Genomic DNA, 21,457 nt, shown 5'->3' with positions numbered 1-21,457 from the left:
TTGGGAAGGACTTTTTGGCTTTTTGGCTTTTTTGATTTTTTTTGTAAGAGAAGAGTGTAATGATTATGGGTTGGATGTGATGTTTTGTTTGTTGTGGCTAAAATAGCCTGTTTTGTCTTTTGTGGCTATTTTAGCCCCAACCCAACTTGCCAAACACCACCTTATAGTGTTAGGATTCGTTTGTGATGTGAATTGATATTTTGGTTATTTTAACTTAGGGTTAAAAAATTTCATTTGGGATGGATTTTTTAACTTTTTTTTTTTAATTTTTGTGAGAGAAAAAGTGAAATGATTATGATTTTGATGTGATATTTTGTCTTATTGACTTTTTAGTCTATTTTATTTTTTTGTGATTATTTTAGCCAAAAAGCCTAAGGCTTTTTCTTTCCAAACGAGCTCTTATTACAAATGTCATAACATGATCATTTTTAGTCATAACTAATTTTTTTTGAATCATAACCAAACGCCAAATGTGTATAACTAAAGAATTTTTGAATCATAATCAACATCACGATAAGACATAACTAATATCATAATGGGTATAATTCAATCATAATTAACATCACAATAGATCATAACAATGATCATAAACTGGGCCATATGGCACAAACACGAAAATAATTTATCAATGCATTATTATTTGAATAAATTATAAATACATCACTGAAATTTATTTAAAATATTGCTTGTCTTTTGTGATTTTGATAATTACAAGTATCTTTTTATTAGAATTTTTTATTTAACAAGATTAGCTAAAAAAACTAAAATTTAGAACTACTCTCTTACTTGAAATATAATTTTTTTTAATTGAAATATAATTTTGACATCATAAAAAATTGTTAATTAATTTGATAATCTATTAATAAAAATAATCATTTTTATGCAATTAAAAACGTAAAAGGCAAAATATGATTTCTAATTTTTTTTAGAGGGGTGATAGTTTCTAAAATTAGATGAGACGAGTTTTAGAATTATGATCCGAGAATAGAGTTGTATTTTGAGTTTGTAAGTTTTGAAATTATGATTTGAGTGTGAAAAATTTGTTTGATTGTAACTTTTGAAAAAAAATTTGAATTGAGTCTGAAATTTTTGATGTGACATATAATATTTAATTCAAAAACTTACACCTTATAACCAGACACACAACTCAAAATTCTATTCAAAACTCATAAGAAATTTAAAAAGATTCTGAAAATATTTTTTATTTAAAATATAATAAATAACAGGTGCCAATTGCCCCCCCCAAAAAAGCACTATTTCAGACAACTAGCCGGACTTTCTGGAGAACAATTGGGTAGGTCAAATTTTAAAATTTAAAACCCCGCCTAAAATAAGTTTTCAAGGATAAATATAAAATTAAATTTTAAAAATTATATCTAAATATCACACTCAAATATGAATATAGAGTTATGATTAAAACTCCACGTCAAATACAACCTTTATTTTTTAAACAAGTGCCATGGAATGAATTTTTAATTTACCTTATTATTTTGGTGTTTATCTTGTTTTGTTATTTGTAAGATAAGATAGTCCATGTTTATCTTGTTGAGGACCCACAATGCCCCTAATACCTGTGAATGCCATATGATAATTGAACTGTGATAGAAATTCTCGCATATACATGATTCTTACAATCTCTTATTTAAATCATTCATAATATAAGAACTACACATATATAAATGAATTTTACATATATATTAAGGATTAAGATTAAATTAAGAGCCAAAAAAAAAAAAAATGGTCCAAACATTTCTGATAATAATTACCCAATACTTTTCATGTAGCTTTGCATCCCTTCCCCGAATTACTTAAATTGAGGCCCTATACTATACATTTGTCTCGTTTCTTTTTAACCTTCAAAAAGCAGAGTCGCTGAGTGTATCTGTGGAATCTCTCATCATGTGATTCCTCTGGTTCGTCCATTTCTGTTCCTCCATTGAAGTTGAAGTGGTGCCTTCTTTCATGCACCCTGTTTAGGGTTTTCTTATCTCCATGGCAATCTCTCTCAATCTCTTTGTTAGGAGGCACTCAATCACAGGCGATTTGACTTGAAACTTGGAGCAACTTACTTCGTTACAAGGTCTCTGTGGTAAGTATTCAAGTTCCTTCTTTTTCTATCCTGTTGCTCTGCGATTGGATCGATCAAACAAAACAACTTGAAATCTCTAATGGTGTGTTTGGTTGGGGGATTTGGGAAGGGATTTGGAAAGGAAAAGGGAAAAGGTATGTGAAACTATGTGAAATATAGGCATGATTTATTCACATTTCACCTACCTTTTCCATTTCTCTTTCCAAATCCCTCTCTAAATCCCTCAACCAAACACAGCATAAGAAAAACAAGGCAAATTGTTATCTGGGTACAGGTCAAAATTTTGAACCTATCACTCTTGTTTTAGATTCTGGTTTCTTTGTTTCGTCACGATGGACGATGGGGAGATTGATTATTCAAACCAAGAGATGTTTTCAAGTCTAAACATTGATGAACTCCAAAGCTGTTTCTTTACAGTTAGTGATTTGGATGAATTTATGAAGGAAACATGCACTCATGCCCACACTTGCAACCCACCAGGCCCTGATTCCTCTCATACACACACTTGTCATCACGTGCACACCAAAATTCTGCCTGCCGCAACTCAAGATAAGTTGGTTTCCACTGATGATATTGTAGAGTCCTCGGAAAAGAAATCAAAGAAATGTCCAATGGGTAATCGTGAAGCAGTTCGCAAGTACCGCGAGAAGAAGAAGGCTCGCACTGCATCGTTAGAGGATGAAGTTGTGGGATTGAGGGCTAAGAATCAGCAATTGGTGAAGACATTGCAAGATCGAGATGCTGAGATTGGAAGGCTCAAGTGTTTGCTTATGGACTTCCGAGGGAGGATTGATGGGGAGATTGGATCTTTTCCTTATCAAAACCTGGCTACTCCAAACATGCCCGGTGCTTTTGTGATAAGCCCATGTAATCAGGTCTACTGCCTTCAACCAGGGGCGGAAAGAAAAAGTGGGGAAGATTCATCAATGAATGGTCAAGGCTTCGGCTGTTGTGAATTTGCATATCTACAATGTTTGGGGAACCAGAATGCTGGACCGAAGAAGTTCCCTGGTTGTGGACTAGGGAATGTAGCTTCTACCGTCAAGTCTTCCGGTGCGAACTAGGAAACACGGCTGCAGATACATATACAGAATACGGGTGCCTCTATACAGATACGTTTGTAAAAAATATGTTTTTACTTATATTAGTAAAATAATAATCTTTTAAGTATTGTGAATTAATTTAAGCCATTAGTTGGTTTATTTAGTTAGTTTATATCACAATAGCAAAACAATCCACATGAATTTGGCTATGTGCTTTTCCTTTCTATACTAGGTAAAACGATTGTAGGTAAATTTATTTATTGATATTTAATTTTATTATTGCTATATTTACTTGTTAATGTTTATAGATGTCTAATTTTACTATTTATTGTACAAATATAAATAGACTGAATTAAATAAAGCCCGCGTTAATAAATAGTATTTCTCTATCAATTATCATAATTCGAATTAAAGTCCTCGTGGCTTTTCTAGCTTGTCTATGGAGTGTTTTGAGAAGTTGGTAAAAAATTAATTGTTTTTAATTTTTTTAATCAATTTTGTGTTTCTATGAATAAAAAATATGAAAAGTAATGTGACTCAAAATGAATAAAAACTCCGTTTGGAAAGATATGTTGTGGGTTTTTTTTTGTTATTTTAGTCATAAAAGATAAAATAGGCTATTTTAGTCATAATAAACAAAATATCACATCCAATCTATAATCATTACACTCTTCTCTCATAAAAAAAAGTCAAAAAATCAAAAAAAAAAAATCCAAACTAAACTTTTTATCCCAGACTAAAAAAATCAAAAAATTAAAAAGTCAACCCACTTCTCAAACCAACCTTTAAAAAGTTAGCTTTTTATTTTGTTTCCAAAAACCCCTATGTCAGCCGGCCATTACTTCTGCCCCTGCCTCACCTCAAGCAGACAACTCGACCTGAATGAGACTTGGATTTGAAGCCTGGCTCAATCCATTCGCCTCCCTTGCAAGTTGCAAGGGTAGCAGCCAAAAAATAAACAAATAAATAAATAGATGATTTTTTTTTTTTTTTTGAAAAATTTTGAGCCTCAATCCATGCCCCGTGGAGCTAAGCACTATTAATATATTTGGGCCAAATTTGTTAGGCAAAGCTTGGCTAAGGTTTTTGAGTGCATCTATTTGCACCCAAATAATAATTTGGTATGTTCAATTAAAATTTTAAAATTTTAATTTTTATTATATTTTAATGTAAATTTATTAATAAGGATAATATATATTAAATTTTAATATATATATATATATATATTCTCATGTTACACCCAAATCACTTATAATTCTTCATATTCAACTATTTACATCTTCTTTCTCAAGTTTTAATTATTATCAAAATTCACTATTATCATATATTTCTTATTATGTTGTTATTTGTAAATAGACGAAAGTTTGAATAAAATCAAACAATATATATGAATAATAATCAAAAGTATTTTTTGAAGCAATCCATCAAAGAAGATGTAAGTATTAGTATAAATATCAAAATATAATTATTAATTTATGTATTTTTCAGTTATAAACTACCCTAATCATCAAGAAAAGAAACAAAACTGTGAACGTAATTAAGAAGAAGTCATTATAAGTCTCATAGAATAGATTCACGCAAAGAATATAATTGATATCAAGAAACATGACAAATTTAGATATACGCTTTATCAATTGCTTAATCCCGAGATTACTTCAAAACATCATCAATGAGCAAGCACATCACAAGAACATCATCAATGAGCATGCACATCAATAAGATTTTAATGAAGGTTCTGATTAGTTATTTGGATGCCATGGTAAGGTGAGATGAGTATATGTTGCAATCATGATGAAAACCTAAAAGAGAAACTTATAAAAGATCGTAAATAAATATCAACACCTGCACTAACTTATACAAATTTGTAGGACTCTAACAATGTAATTTCTAGTTGTAATACATGAGGTGTGTCGAATCGTTGAAACAAAAGCATATAACAATCATCATCAGAAAATCCTTCCCAAGTTTTATTCAAATGTCGAAGGATTTTTTATAGTGTAATTTAATATTTTTGATTTGTTTATTATTTGAATGTACCTTGAAGGATAATTTAAGAAAAAAATATAGGGTGTATTGAAACTAAATTATAATCTTAAATAATTTAATAGAGTGTATTGAAAAATTAGATGTACTTAATAAGCTTGGGCATCATTTTGCAACTCGGCCCAGCTTGATATTGATTCTTAACGTTCGTTTTGGATGCGAATTGACTTTTTAATTTTTTAACTATTTTAACTTGGAGCTAAAAAATTTCGTTTGAGATTGACTTTTTGACTTTTTTCACTTTTGTAAGAGGAAAAAATAAAATGATTATGATTTGGATGTGTCATTTGTTTTTTTGGCTTTTTAGTCTATTTTATCTTTTTGTATCTATTTTAACATAAAAAATTTATGCCAAACATAGCCTTAATTTGAATTTTTGATATGATTTTTATTTTTATTATATCTAAACATTAAATCTCAATCACACAACAAATCAATTTAAAATTACTTTTTTTTTTAAAAAAAAAGCCACTCTTCAATCTTTATCCTTTCATATAAATTATTAAATTTTATACGAGTTTTCATAAAACGTATAGCCTAATATTGTATTTGGTTTGGAAATTTAGGAAGAAATTTAGAAAGAGAAAGAAAAAAATTGTGTAAAACTATGTGAAATATACATATATTTTATTCACATTTCACATTCTTTTTTCATTTTCTTTTCCAAATCATTTTTCAAATCTCTCAACCAAACATAGTATAAAAAGTTCTCTATCTTCATTGTTAAGATTTCTAATTCTTCTACTTTGACCCTCCATCCAATATTGACTAAATTAAAGATGTAATTTTTTTTCATTTATATTTTTAATTTTAAGATAGGGTTTATTACACTTTCTACCTTTAAACTATCATCAAATTATCTACTTAGTTTTTGAACTATCAATTAAGTTTACTTTGTCCCTAAAGTATATAAATCAAATCTATGTGTATTGAAAAATTAGATGTACTTAATAATTTTTTAGGTGCAAATAAAATCTCCCAAGGTTTTTGATAATATGAGGGGGGGGGAGTGTACAAGCTTGGGCATCATTTTGCAACTCGGTCCAACTTGATATTGATTCTTAGCGTTCGTTTTGGATGTGAATTGAATTTTTAATTTTTTAACTATTTTAACTTGGAGCTAAAAAATTTCTTTTCAGATTGACTTTTTAACTTTTTTCACTTTTGTAAGAGGAAAAAATAAAATGATTATGATTTGGATGTGTCATTTGTTTTATTGACTTTTTAAACTATTTTATCTTTTTGTAACTATTTTAACATAAAAAGTTTATGCCAAACATAGCCTTAATTTGAATTTTTGATATGATTTTTATTTTTATTATATCTAAACATTAAAATGTCAATCATACAACAAATCAGTTTAAAATTACTTTTTTTTAAATTAAAAAAAAAAACCACTCTTCAATCTTTATCCTTTCATATAAATTATTAAATTTTATACGAGTTTTCGTAAAACGTATAGCCTAATATTGTATTTAATTGGAAAATTTCGGAAGAAATTTAGAAAGAGAAAGAAAAAAGTTGTGTAAAACTATGTGAAATATACATATATTTTATTCACAATTTACATTGCTTTTTCATTTTCTTTTCTAAATCCTTTTTCAAATCTCCCAACCAAACATAGTATAAAAAGTTCTCTGTCTTCATTGTTAAGATTTCTAATTCTTCTACTTTGACCCTCCATCCAATATTGACTAAATTAAAAATGTAATTTTTTTTCATTTATATTTTTACTTTTAAGATAGGGTTTATTACACTTTCTACCTTTAAACTATCATCAAATTATCTACTTAGTTTTTGAACTATCGATTAAGTTTACTTTATCCCTAAAGTATATAAATCAAATCTATGTAATTCCTAAACTGTCGATTAAATTTATTAAGGGGTCGTTTGGGATGTCCTAAATAAGTGCATTTTTTGTTTTTTTTGGCTAAAAAGTTGAGAAAAAAAATATGAATGTTTGGGTTAACTTTTTGACTTTTTATAAAAAAATGTGTATTAAAAAATTGTACAAAGAAGTATGTAGGAGAAGATAGTGTAGTACGCCGTACGGATTGGCAGTCAGCCGGCTTAGTGAATACATGGGAAAAGATAGCCTCCTTTTTGGGCTTTGATTGGACGGTGTTGTTCGGCCTGTAAGGGCCCACCACGGGTCCCGTTTTTCTAATCAGAACTGTTCAATGTAGGGGTGCGCGCGGGTTGGTTACGGCCACGAAACCTCCAATCCGCCATCCATCTGCCAGATTGGCGGATTGGAGAAAATCAATCCGCATCCGTCCGCCAATCCGGCGAATGCGGATTGAGCGGATTAGCGGTTTGGCGAATGGATGCGAATCGGGTTGGCGGTTTGAAATTTTATAAATTTTCAACATAGTTCAATTTGTGCACTTCCACAAAAAAAAAAAAGAGAAAGTATTACAGTCAATGATTTAAAAAAGTATTACAATTACTGTATATATCATCCAAAGAAAGAAAGTTTGAAACTTTAGAATATCACAATCACTGCATGCCTCATCCACATATTACAATTACAGCATGCATCATCCACATAAAATATTACAATCTGTGGTTCTTAAAATATAAAAACAATTCAAACCACCAAAACCATGAACAGAACAATAGTAAAGATTGTATGTCTCTGTATTGTTACATTTATATATGTTTTTGAAAACAAAAACCAACCAGCATATGTTATATTTTCTATTTATTACTTTTAAAGTTAGATTTAAAAATTAAAAAATATAGATAAATAATACGTTTATTTTTTTCAATTCAAAAAATATGTTCAAGTTGAAAACTTTTTTTCAACAGAATATTTGAATTCTTTTTCAATTGAAAACACAAACAAAATATTTAAACAAATTGAAAACACAAAATCTTATAAATTACTAAGGGTGCTCGCGGTGTGGCAGTTCGGTTACGACCAAAGGAACCTCAAATCCGCCATCCATCCGCCATATTGACGGATTGGAGAAAATCAATCCGCAACCGTCCGCTCGTCATCACGCATCCGTCCAAAATGCGGCAGATCGGTTCGGGTCGGTCGGTTTTGGCTGATCGGTATATCCGCTGCTCACCCCTAGTTCAATGTGTAGAACTCGTCGAGTACTATATATTTATTAAAAAACATGTTGATTGGATATTAATAGCGATTTGATCGTGTTAATTTTTTTTGTCAACTGTTAACTATAACACCATCCAATTTTTATACAAAACTGATTTGATCACATAGTTAGTGATATCCGATAGGCGTGATGTTTTATAAGCATATAGTACTAGACGAGTTCTATATCTTGAACGGTTCGAATTATCAAAACGGGACCCATGGTCGACCCCCACGGGTTCAACTTTACCATTCAACTTAGTGAATGTACACATGCAATTTTTTTTTTTTCTTTCCTTTCACTTAAGCTGGCTCAGTTTATTAATTTAACATAAAGTTGATTTGTATTTAATATTTGTATATTAACTTTTTTATAGTTTTTTTTATGAATAGTGATAACTTTTTAATTTTTTTTGTAACTTTTTGACTTTTTAACTTTTTTTACACTTGCCAAACCAACCCTGAAGTCTCTAAATTATGTAATTCAAATCTATTTTGTTTCTGAAATGATTATAAAAATAAAATATATATCTGTAAGTATTATAAACTAGAAAAAGACCATACCTAGTTAAGATTTTCTACAAAATAAATATTTATTTTGTTTTTACAAAATGCTTTATTTCACTATATATTTAAATTAGTCTTACTAATAAAATTATAAGAGTATTAGATACACTAAAAATAGAATTAGATAATTTAAATAATAACAATTTGCAACAAATAATAATAGACCAAAATAATACATTAATTAAGTTATAAGAATAACTTATGAAGAAACTTTAAAACAATCAATTAAAAATTATAAATGAAATTCAGCATATAATATTAAGCCTCCGTTTGGCAACTTCAACTTGGGCTAAAATAGCCACAACAGTCCAAAATAGGCTAAATTAGCCATTACACGACAAAATGAGTTCACGGGCATGACTTACCTACAAGCCGAGTTGAAAGTACTAAACTACCCTTGGCACTGTGTTGACAAATCCACAGCCTGTAACCCCTCCCCCCACACACACTTCGCAGTAGTTAGGTCATCCACAGCCGCTCGTCGAAGGAGGCGACCTAAACAGCGTTGCTCGGGGAAGAACCACAGCCATACCTCTGACAGGCCAACACCACCGGAGTTCATATCAGCGGCGACCCTCATCCTCAGTCTCTCAAACACGATCGATTTTCAGGTAATGGTTGGTTTTACCTTCTTTTTTTTTTTGGTTTTTTTGGGGGTTTGTTCGCATAATAGCTTATCCTCGAAGCCGATCTGGAAAGTTTATCTTTGAAACATTGTTGTTGCTGCTGCAAAATTTCCCTCTAATTCTTTGGGTTACATTTTGTTCATTTCGGTTTGCAAAAATGGGAAACCCAGTGTCATATCTCTCGCACTCACTGCAAAACCTCACTCCGATGGACGCTCAGTCATGGAAACTAGTCATCACGGCTGATTTGTGGTGGAAAACACATATTTCTTTGACAATTTTTTGAGGTGTTCTTCACAGATGACATCTGTATTTATGAAAAAAAAACGGTTCTGAAATCAGATTTTCTGCTTAGTTTCTGCTAATTTTTCCTTAAATCTGGACTTTCTAATCAGATTTTTTCGAGATTCTGAAATCTAAATTTCTATCTTCATAAATCTGATTGTTCTGCCTAAGCTGAAATCTGAATGCTCATATCAGATTTTTGTGAAATATGAAATCTGAATTTCTGATTTTTGCTGAAATATGAAATCAAAATTTTTCTCTTCATTAATTTCCAAATGTGTCCATGTGTCTTCAACAATTCTGAATTTACACAAATTCTGAATTTTTCTCTTCATTAATTTGCAAATGTCTCCATGTGTCTCCATAACAAATATCAGTTTTGTATAAGTTGTTTATTTGATTTCTTTTAATTATCATTAAAAAATAACAAAATTCATATCAAAGTGTTCATTGATTTTTGAATGCTGAAAATGAAATCTGATTTTTCCAAAATATGAAATCTGAAATCTGAATTTCTGATTTGTTTTGATTTTTTCCTCAAATCTGGAATTTGTAATCGCATTTTGTTGGCTGAAATCTGAACTCTATGTGTTGATCATGTATTGATAATAATGTATTGAACTCAAATCTGGAATTATTGATAATAATGTCTTCATAAATATCTGAACTCTATGTGTTGATAATGTATTGATAATGTATTTATTTTGTCCCATTCATTTTTTTTGCTGGAATTTCTAAATATATGTATTCATAATAATCTGAAATCTGAATTTGCCCTATGTTTATCTTCATAAATCTCAGAATGTCTGTCTTAAAGAAATCTGAATTTACAAACAAATTTGAGTTCATAAATTCTTAATTTGATTTCTTATAATTCTCATTACAGCAAAAAAAAAAAGTTCATATCAAAGTGTTTATTGATTTGTGAATGGTGAATGCAATCTGATTTTCCTGAATTATGAATTCTGAATTTCTGATGTTTTCTGATTTTTGTTTATGAAATTTCGAATTTGTAATCAATTTTTTTGCTGAAATCTAAAATCTAATTTTATGTATTCATAATAATCTTAAATCTGAGTAAAACCCTATGCTTTTGTCGTCATAAATATGAGAATGTCTCCACATCATCATGTCCTCATCTTGCTTTGAACTGAACAATCATATAGCATTTCAACATAGGCTGCCATGTAATCAATGAATGGGAAAACACAAGAATCATGTTGCTTAGGAGATGAGAAAGAGTGACATTATGTACATTTAAGGTAACATTGGGAGATGAGGGAGAACAAATTAAATTGGTTTGAGATAATAAACAAAGGCATATTACCTTGTGGTTTAACTAAGATTATGGCTCGGTAAGGCTTTGATTGAGTAGGATGGTAAAACAAGCTTCATGTAACCGACCGACAATTGTTGGACACATACGCAAGTATAGAATCAATTTTCCAGCCCTACAAACCTCTCATAAACCCAGATGTCCACACCACTTCCTTTGATTGAGAATGTCTCCATGGCTCTTAAAAAAATCTGTATTCATATGTGGCTTCATTCATATATATGAGATTTTTTTTTTTTTTTGGTTATTCAACTTCACTTCTCATTACACTGGACATTTCAAACGGTTATTAGAAAATGTATGGAACTTCAACTACACTATTATTATATTGTGGATTCATGAATGTAAACTTGCCATTGGAGCACTCGATTGCATATGGCATAAAGTAATTGTTTTTTGTTTTCATTGACATATTTATCAAAAATGTAAAACAAACATTTCAGTGCTTGACCTTTGGCATAATTTTAATTGAAGGTGATAATGTGAGGAAGTAAAATATCCAGCTTATATCATGTGGGGATTTGTCATTATTTTAGTTTAAAATTTTCATTTTACAAACATGTTGACAGTGAAACCATAACTGGTATGCTGTTTTTCTTTAACATAAAATGAATAAACTAATGAGTTTGTAAACCCATCCTATGAAACTTGTGCATCAGCGTAGTCAGTTCATGTTGAACCTGAAATATGGATATCATAAACTAATTACTGCTATGATTCATTGTTACATTCGAATGTTTGTCAAACATAGCATGGCTTCATTTACCTCTAGTGCAACTTCCAGTACATGGCCACGTCGAATGTGTGCCTGTGGACATGGCCCCTATATTGTTAAGATTTCCAGGTCCACCAAAAATCCAGGGCGTCCCTACTTTGTCTGTCCCCGCCCTGTGGTGAGTGACCCAATCTTTACCGATCATAACTGTATGAACATGACCAACCGTTGAAACTAATAGTTCCATAATTTCCACTCATCAGCCCTGTGTCAGTTGGATTGGTTGGTGTGAAGAACCAAGGCGAGAGAATCAAGGCTATGCGTCTCCCGGAGATGAAATTGCCATGCACTTGAGGGCTGATGTCATAGACATTCAACAATCCTTGCGTGTCCTTAAGGCCATTGTGTATGTGCTCTGCATTGTGGTTGTCATTTTGGTGTGCCGTATGTAAGCACCGGTACCATGTTTGGGGGTATGTACAAAGACGTTAGTATGTTGTCATTATGTTGTTACTATGTACGAAGACGTTAGTATGTTGTTAGTATGTTGTTAGTATGTAGTTAGTACGTTCGTAGTATGTTGGTAGTATGTTCTCGCATATGGGAGCCGTAATACTAACTATCAAATTTTTTGTGGCCACTACTAACTTCCATGGAACCTGTTTACGTTCGTTACTAATTTCCAATGGGTATATGCAAATTTAACTTTAGCATCATTCATGTGTGTTTGTTGTTAATAATGTGTCATTGGCTTATGCGTGTGTATGTACCAACCAAATTTGTGATGGTAATCGTTTGTAACCGTACATTAGTAATGGCTTCCACACGTACTTCGCCGCGTAACCACTTGAAAAGCAAAGGCATTGTCAGTGACAAGTCAAGCAGCCTTGAAGAGACACAAAATCAGTTCAGCCACAAGGCCTCATGGGACAGTAACTCAGTCCGAGTTTTCCTCCAGTTGATCGCAAATGAGATTAGTAAAGGAAATCGCCCATTCTTAGTCCTCAGTCAGGCAGGGTACAAGTCGTTGTCAAGGAAATTTGAGAGAAAAACTGGAAAAAAACATGGACTAAAACAGTTGAAGAATAAGTACACGAGCTTGAAAAAAGAGTGGCAGGCGTGGACAAAGTTGATGGATTCAAGTAAGGGAGTGTCGGGGATAGGCTTTGACTATGACACCGGTTTGTTTCAGGCACCTGACGAGTGGTGGGACAAGATGGAATCAGTAAGTACATGTACAAACAAGTTTCATATCTGTCATTTACAAGTACATTTTTTAGTTCTTCATTTAAATGAACTGCAATTTATTTATATGAAATATAACGTCTGCCTCTTTTGTACATCTACATTTCTGCAGATCAACAAGGTGTGTGCGAAGTTTAGGAAAAAAACTTTGGAACACCGTGACTTGATGGAGACGGTTTTCATGGGGGCATCAGCTACTGGGAAGCACCATTGGACCCCGGGAGAGATCGTCCCTGAAGCTGATGCGGCCTCATCTGATTCAGTGCGTAGTTTGGGAGCGCAGCCATTTGCTGATCCGATACCCGCAGGAGTACACGACGTGGATTCCGATTCTTCACTCGAGCATGTTCCGATTGAGAAGCCAAAAAGGAGAAAGACGCCGTCAACAAGTGTTTCAAAGTCGAAGAAGGCAACAAGTGGTGCGTCCGCTATTGCGGAAAGCATGGACAGAATGACAGATGTGGTTCGTTCGAAGAATCAGCAGGTCACGGTGAGGCACCTCACAGGCAACGAATCGCTGTACACTATTTCCGAGTGCATGCATAAGCTGAGCAGTATTCCATCCATGATTGGTACGCCATTATTCCACTTCGCCTCCACACTTATGGATAACGCTGATAACTGGGAGATCATGATGTGCCAGCCTGATGACGACCACATCATTGGATGGCTTACACAGAAACAGCTCCAGTGTACTGCGTCGGCGCCTTTTGCAAACCTGTTTGGGGGTCGCCGGATGTGATGTAGCGGTGTTACGAGTGTTTAAGAAACATCTCCTTGTCTTCCTTTTTAAAATGTAGACTTATGGTATTGTTGGCAATGTACTAAAACAGGATGGTGCTGTGTGAATGTTTTCATTATGTCGTTTTTGTTTTTTTCTTGCTAGCTACGGGCAGCAACAGGTTTTAGGTAAGTGTATGGGTTGACGGACCGGAAGCATGGTTGTGCTTCGTTTTTGGGAAATGAATGGGATGTTTGTGTTTTAATATTTTGTGTGCCGACGTTTGAGACAGGGAATTACGTTTTACTTGCACGCTTGTGAATGCCTATATGTCTGAAGTTCAAACTTTAGTGTAGTTTGCTGGCTACGTTTGTGGTTGTCACCACCATGACCCCCCTGTAAAGCATAAGTTGAACATCTTCATTTTTTGTGCAATTCATATGAGCATGCGTTCCATATGACATTTGTGACGGCATTGCTTTGATTAAAAACATTCTCGGAATTTTTTAATTGCAAACTTGAAAATAATTTAAGTCAATGATTCACGTGCCAACTGAATGAAAGGCTGCCACTTTTGTAGGTTTCTTCGACACGAAGACGCGATGAATCCCTGGGATGGAAGCAACCATGATGACATAACGGAAATGCTTAATCAAATGGCGGTCCAGGTGCAACAAGAACAGAATTGCACATTCCTACAAGCATGTCAGTGGGCGACAGAATGGTACGAGAAACACATGAATAAAACGCCGTGTCGCACTTCTATACTAACCGGGAATGCATGGATATGCGAACTATATGCGGGGCATATGGGTCGATTTGAGGAAAATGTTTGCATGCCGAAGGAAGTTTTTGCCGCATTGTGTGAGACATTAGTAAATGATTTTGGGTTACAAGTCCCGCAACGTCCACATGGCTTAGCTGTTGAAGAAAGCGTTGCGATGTTTATTCATGTGTTGAAAGGGAAGCAAAATCGGGAAATCCAAGAATGGTTCCAACATTCCGAGGAGACTATGTCGAGGCACGTGCATAACGTATTAACTTCCATGAAAGAGTTCACAGTTGTTCATTGCCGGCCCACATATAGTCAGCATCGTATACATCCATACGTGCGGTCTAGACGGAAATACCTACCGTTCAAGGTACTTCTAGACGGAAATACCTGATTGACATATAAACCAAGAAAATATATTTTGTTTGTGTTATTAACTGCACTTGACGCTTGGCAAGAAGGAAACACTTGTTATTAACAATTTATCCATGGTTGCAGGACTGCATTGGCGCAATAGACGGAACACATGTCAGTGCATGGGTTACGGGGCCAGATGCGGCAACATATTTCGGGAGGAAATACTGTCACACGCAAAATATAATGGCCGCTGTCGATTTCGACATGTGTTTCATATTCATTTCTTGCGGATGGGAAGGAAGTATGCATGATAGTCGCATATTCAACGAGATACTAACAAATGACAATGTCCCCTTCCCACATCCTGACGAAGGTAACACATGGTCATGTTATTAGGTTTGTTAACAAATCCTTTTTTCCTGACAAATCGTTATATGAAAATGACGCAGAATGTTCGTTTTGGTAGCATACATTGTCGTCATATCTGCAGGCAAATATTATCTTGTCGATTCTGGCTATGCAAACCGGATTGGTTACTTAGCACCATTCAAAGGCCACCGTTACCACCAACAAGAATTCCGGCGTATTGCACGAAACGCGATGGCAAACACGTCAAGGGAATTATTTAACAAAGTGCACTCGTCCTTACGCAGTGTGGTGGAACGCACTTTCGGTACCTGGAAAAATCGATGGGGGTTTATTCGAGACATGTCTCGGTATGACTTTGCAAATGTGCAAGTTCAGTTAGTAGGTGCGTCAATGGCATTACATAATGACATACGGCGAAACACAGGTAACCCAACAACTGTTCAGCCAATCTGTGACGAGGAAGAGGCTATGACAATAGTAACTGCCATACCAGAAGTTGAACATGACGAGGATGGTTTAATGGTTGGAGATGAGGACCCCCATATGGCATTGGTCCGCCTTCACATACGTGACAAATTATGTTACATGCGTAATAACGGAATGTTAGGAAATATATAGTAGTCGAAATAATTTTCGTATGGTTGTCCCGTAATGACACACGTGGAACAGACTGTATTCAAATATATTATCATGTATAATATGTATGAGTTGCCACGGGAATGTAACCCCTTGCAGTTGCTGACGTGCATAACTTTAAAAACCAACAATCCATACGAATTTTGCTTTCGGAAAAACAAAAAAAGGTGAAACAAATAAATTCAAATGAAAAAGAAAACTAATACACAAATTGTCATGTGCGACGTAAATTAGAAATAAATGAAACACATAAATATATTAAAAAAAAGTAATTGTATACCAATAAAAAAAAAAAAAGACATATTTAAAAAGTCGGCAGATCGACACCCAATATAAAAAAAAATAAATAAATAAACACAAGAAAAAAGCCAAATCCAAACCCCCAAAAATAAAAAAAAAATACCAAAATACGCGAAATCAAAAGATAACATAAAAAAATTTGAAAAAAAAAAAACCAAAATATGCCAAATCCAAAAATAAATAAATAAATAAATAAATTTAAACAAAAATAAAAAATTGAAAAAAAAAAAGCACAAAAAAAAAACAAAAAAATTTTATTCCCAACAAAAAGCCAAAATTGGAAAAAAAAAAAAAAAAAAAACCCGAAAATCTGCCAAATCCAAACCCAAATAAAAAAATTAAAAAAAAAATAGAGAAGGGCAATTTCGTCATTTAACAAGATGACACCTCACCAAAAAGCCAAAAAGCCAAAAAAGCCAAAAAGCCCTTCCCAAACCAGGCTTTTTAGCCCCAGGCTAAAATAGCCAAAAAGCCAAAAAGCCAACCCACTTCCCAAACGGAGGCTAAATAAAGACAAACAAGTAATCATTGTAAAAGATAAATAAAAAAAATACTATAAATAATTATCCTTACCTTTATAAAAGAAATTCATTAGAAGAATTGACGCCGACTTTACAAATATATAATAAAAATTTAGCATTTTTTTGAAATAAAATTTTACCTAGGTAGAATTTTGTAACTAATAATACTCATGAGGTTATATTTTATTTTTATAATAAATTTGAATTACATATTTTAAAAATTAAATAAGTTTTAATTTATATACTGTAAAATTTTAATAAATTTAATCAATAATTTAAGAATAAAAAATTGTAATAAATCCTTAAAGATATTTATAACATTCTCTTACTATCAAAATTAATTGGTCTCACTTAAATGATTGTATCACATCAAATCACGTAGGTGTCGTTTGGAAAGTGAGTTGATTTTTTAATTTTTTAATTTTTTTTGACTATTTTAACTTAGGATTAAAAAGCCTAATTTGGAAACGGTTTTAGGCTTTTTTGACTTTTTTATGAGAGAAAGAATATAATAATTATGGGTTTGATGTGATATTTTGTCTTAGTAAGCTAAAAAGCTTATTTTGTTTTTTATTGTCATTTTAGCCAAAAAAAAGCCTCAAAACTATCTTCCCAAACGGAGTTATAAGGTAATTGTGAAAAAACAAAAGATGTATTAAAAACAAATTATAATATTAAATAATTTAATAGAGAGTATTAAAAAACTAAATGTATTGAATAAGACATTTAATTTTTAAAATGCAAATAGAGTCCCTCTATGATTTTTGCTGATGGGCTAACAACAATAATTTAAAAAAAAAAAAAAAGCAGTTTACAAGGTTTGGCACCATTTTTTGAATTATTGATATGATTTTTATTATATCTAAACATATCACTTCAAATCACTCTGTAATCTTTTTTTTTTTTTTTTTTTTTTTTTTTTTTTTTTTTTTTTTTTTTTACAAACTAAATTTTATACGACTTTTCATTAAACGTATTGCCTAAGTAAAGAGCTCTCTCTCTTCTTAATTAAGATTTTTAAGTTTTTTACTTTGACCCCACCTAATATGGTTTAATTTTGTTTTTCTTCATATATATTTTTACTTTTAAGATATTTATAGCATTCTCTTACTGCCAAAATTGATTGGAAACTTAAATGATTGCCTTACGTCAAAATCATATAATGTGAAAGTCAAGGTTGAATTGTAACATCTCCAATGGTAATAGGCATTTTACCTATCTAAATATTACTATAAAGTATATATTTTATTTTTCCTATCAACTGTTTTATGTTTTTACTCCAACCATGCTCTTTATTTTACCTATTTATCCAAATACTATTAATTTTATAGAATGCCATGTCAACAACAAAGATGGAGGGAAATGATCCTAATGATTGAATACATTTTGCCTACCGTTAAAGGCTAGCTATATGTAACTAGTGAATATGAGTTGAGCCAAAATGCCTAATCATATGCCTAGTGCATTGGAATTAAAAAAAGTGAATCACACTAGGCATTTTAACTAACAAGTATTATATGCCTAGTGCATTGGAGATGCTCCTCAGTTGCGGAGGTAGAATTGGGGAGTTTTATAGTGGGGAGATTGTTAGTTAGGGGATTGAATAAAATTATATTTATTTTGATGATAGTTGTTAGTGTAAGAATTGTTAAATTATTTTTATATAAAATAATAAAACAAATAAAAAATACAAAAAGTTAAACATTAATGTTCAAAAAAAAATTTCCAATATGTAAAAAATAAAATAAAAATTCTAATCCCCTCACTATTTTTTTAATATTATCTCCACCTCTTCCATCCCAATCTCCTTTCCAACCTCCATCTTAATCCCCTCCTTCATCCTAATCCCTTTTCTAATTCTACAAACAAATACAACACTAATTAGCTTCACCTCTATCCTAATTCCATCATTTACACTCCAAAACAAACGGGGCCTTAAGGAATAGGAGATCCAATCTATATATATATATATAGGAGTTTTCTTAAGTGTGCAAGTGCACACCATGTGCCACTTACACAAAAAGTGTAAGTGTAAGGTGTAAGTATAAGTATAAGGTGTAAGTGTAAGGTGTAAGGTGTAAGTGAGTTGCATATGGTGTGCAACCTCAAAAAATGTGTAAGTGTAAGGTTTAATTTTTTACAAAAGGTGTAAGTGTAAGGTGTAAGTGTAAGGTATAAGGTGTAAGGTGTAAGTTGCACGCCATAACCAAACCCATATATATATATATAAGGAAAATGGTTTTTTTAAGAACAATGATTGTGGAAGTTCCAAACTACCAAATTAATTTTATTAATTTGTTAATTTAAAAAAAAAATCTATTGGTTAGTTCCTTAAGTCAAAAATTCAAAAACAAAAAAAGTTCTAATTATCTACAATTTTGAATTTTAAAATTCAAAACAATATGATAGGTTACCCTCACTCTTTCCAAAAACAGCATTGATCAAAACAATTCAAATAAAAAAAAATAAACACACTAATTATCTATGATTTTGAATTTCAAAATTTAAAATAATATGGTAAGTCACCTTCATCCCACTCTCACCTTCCTCCCAAATGTAATGATGCAATGGTTATTCTCTTTCTCTGCCAATAGTCCAAACTTATTTCAAGTTTGTTTGTTTGTGATTTTTTTTTTTTTTTTTTGTAAATTTATATTTTCATGTGATTTTTTTTTTCTCTATATGACCTTTTTTTTCTAATGTATTTTTTTCAGCTAAATTGATAATAAATATATATCTATTAACTATATTTGTTTTGGGAGTTGATTTGTAGTTTTTTTTTTTTTTTTTTTTTTGTGAATGTTTGTGTATTTTGATATTGTTGTTATTATTTCTTTTGATATATGTGAATTGATAATATAGTTATGAGTTTTTTTTTTTAATCATAGAATAAGGCGTCTTATATTGTTCTTTATGATTTGGCCATTTTTAAAATTTCTTAAACAAAATTTTCAAGTTTTTTATTTGTAAAAAATTAAAAAAAATTTAATTGACTTGCCCATTAATAAATAAAATTTTAAATAATGAACACTATTCCATAATTTATGGATATTTAAAAAAATAATAATAATTTAACACCCATACATGGAACAAGAAAACCTAAAATCACGCATTTTTTTTATTTTTCATTTTTAACTCTTTAAAACTCTAACGGTATATTTTTATTTCCACAACATTGTCTTTTTTTATTTACAAAAATAAAAAACTAGACCGGAATTGCATAATGGTTAGCAGAGATGGTGAACATGGCAACAATAAGGGTTATGATGAGTTTGGCCAGAACATTGTTTGGTGGATTTTGAAAATGTGAATGCCAAAAGAATAGTAGATAGTTTGGGTAATGAATTGATTTAAGTGTGGATTTTACCATATAAAAATTGAATATGGATCATATATTGTTTTTTTATATATAATTTTGGATATTTTTGTATAATTATTAAAAATTATTGTGATCACATGTTACTATCATTTGATATATTATTGTTGTATTATCGTAATGAATTTTATTATTAATGTCTATTATCAATGCAGTGGTGAGATGCCACATAATAAATAAAAATATATTTGTTATTATTATTATTGATAGTATATTTCTTTATTTACCTTTTACAATGTTCAAAAAATTAATTTATAATTATTAACGTATCACCCATGCTATGCATATCACTCGTTATAACTAATTTGAGATTGAAATAATATAACTATGCATATCTCGTGCATAGTACGGGATAAAATAATATATTATTAAATTATGCATAGCACGGGTGATTCAAGATTGAAATAATATAACTATGCATAATTTTATTAAATATGTTATTATATATAATTATGCATATCCCGATTGGCTAGTTTTTATTTAATTTTTATTTTATAAAATATAAAAAATTAAATATAATTATCATATTTTTATTAAATAATATATTATTTTATCTCATGCATAGCACAAGTGATATATTAGTTAAAAGTAATTTGAGATTGAAAAGAAAATTTCAAAAGAAATTATAATTATATATAATTTTAAAATATTTTTAAAAAATACAAGGAAAAATTGGAACTATAAATTAAAATTATCAAACAACTTAATTCTATGAAAAAATTGAAATGGAAAATTGATCAAATTTAAATTTATAATTATTAAATATTTTTAATAAGCCATTAATTTTGTATTCAGTTTCTAGCCTGATCTGATCTTAAATAGTTTTTCAGATATAAATATGTCATAATATTGATACAATCAATATTAGATATATTTTAAGAAAGGTAAATTATATCGATAGTCCCCACATTTTGTCTCTTGTGTCAATTTGGTATCTGTAATTTCAATTAGTTTGACTCTTACCCCTAATTTTAAATTTTGTATTAATTTGGTCCAATTAATAATGTCAGTTAAGATTTTTAAAAGAAAATAGTTATTGAGCTAGTTGAGATTAACTTATAAAATTAAACAAATTTGTAATTTTATCTATAAAAGTATAATAGATGCTATTCATGTGTGTATTTTAACTAAAATAATAAAAAAAAAAACTAGCAATTATAACAATTGGACCAAATTGAGACAAAATTATAAATTTATGGTCAAAATTGAGCAAATTAAAATTGCAATGACAAAATTAACACAAGAGTTAAAATATAGGAATTACCAATGTAATTTATCATTTTAAGAATAAGTACATAATTTCTTAATTAATTTTGAAATTGTTAATAAATATACCAAACAAATATGTACATA

At 31.0% G+C, this 21,457-nt stretch overlaps 2 protein-coding genes across 3 annotated transcripts; both read left to right on the top strand.

Moving 5' to 3' along the window:
* The first annotated feature begins 1,706 nt into the window (after window positions 1-1,706).
* Window positions 1,707-3,417, top strand: LOC114270875 (basic leucine zipper 23). Of its 2 annotated transcripts, none has more exons than XM_082868256.1 (2): window positions 1,707-2,089; window positions 2,397-3,417. In XM_082868256.1, exon 2 carries the CDS (start codon window positions 2,422-2,424, stop codon window positions 3,151-3,153), a length of 732 nt encoding a protein of 243 aa, XP_082724382.1. In that variant the 5' UTR covers window positions 1,707-2,089; window positions 2,397-2,421; the 3' UTR covers window positions 3,154-3,417. The 2 variants fall into 2 exon arrangements, with proteins under 2 accessions (XP_082724382.1, XP_082724381.1); XM_082868255.1 differs by having other exon boundaries at window positions 1,837-2,089; window positions 2,364-3,417.
* A 9,204-nt stretch (window positions 3,418-12,621) lies between these two features.
* LOC145791218 (L10-interacting MYB domain-containing protein-like) lies at window positions 12,622-13,794 on the top strand. Its single transcript, XM_082871538.1, has 2 exons — window positions 12,622-13,032; window positions 13,165-13,794. Exons 1-2 carry the CDS (start codon window positions 12,622-12,624, stop codon window positions 13,792-13,794), a joined length of 1,041 nt encoding a protein of 346 aa, XP_082727664.1.
* Window positions 13,795-21,457: the final 7,663 nt, after the last annotated feature.

Source organism: Camellia sinensis, chromosome 5 (genome assembly GCF_055761805.1).
Source record: "Camellia sinensis isolate YWXY chromosome 5, ASM5576180v1, whole genome shotgun sequence".
Lineage (NCBI taxonomy): Eukaryota > Viridiplantae > Streptophyta > Magnoliopsida > Ericales > Theaceae > Camellia > Camellia sinensis.
The sequence above is the reverse complement of the archived record's forward strand: the minus strand, read 5'-3'. Positions and strand labels throughout refer to the sequence as shown.

Coding starts and splice junctions, on each gene's coding strand:
- LOC114270875 (XM_082868256.1), top strand. CDS start 2,422: ATGGACGATGGGGAGATTGATTATTCAAACCAAGAGATGTTTTCAAGT.
- LOC145791218 (XM_082871538.1), top strand. CDS start 12,622: ATGGCTTCCACACGTACTTCGCCGCGTAACCACTTGAAAAGCAAAGGC. Junction 13,033..13,164: donor GGTGGGACAAGATGGAATCA/GTAAGTACATGT, acceptor ACATTTCTGCAG/ATCAACAAGGTGTGTGCGAA.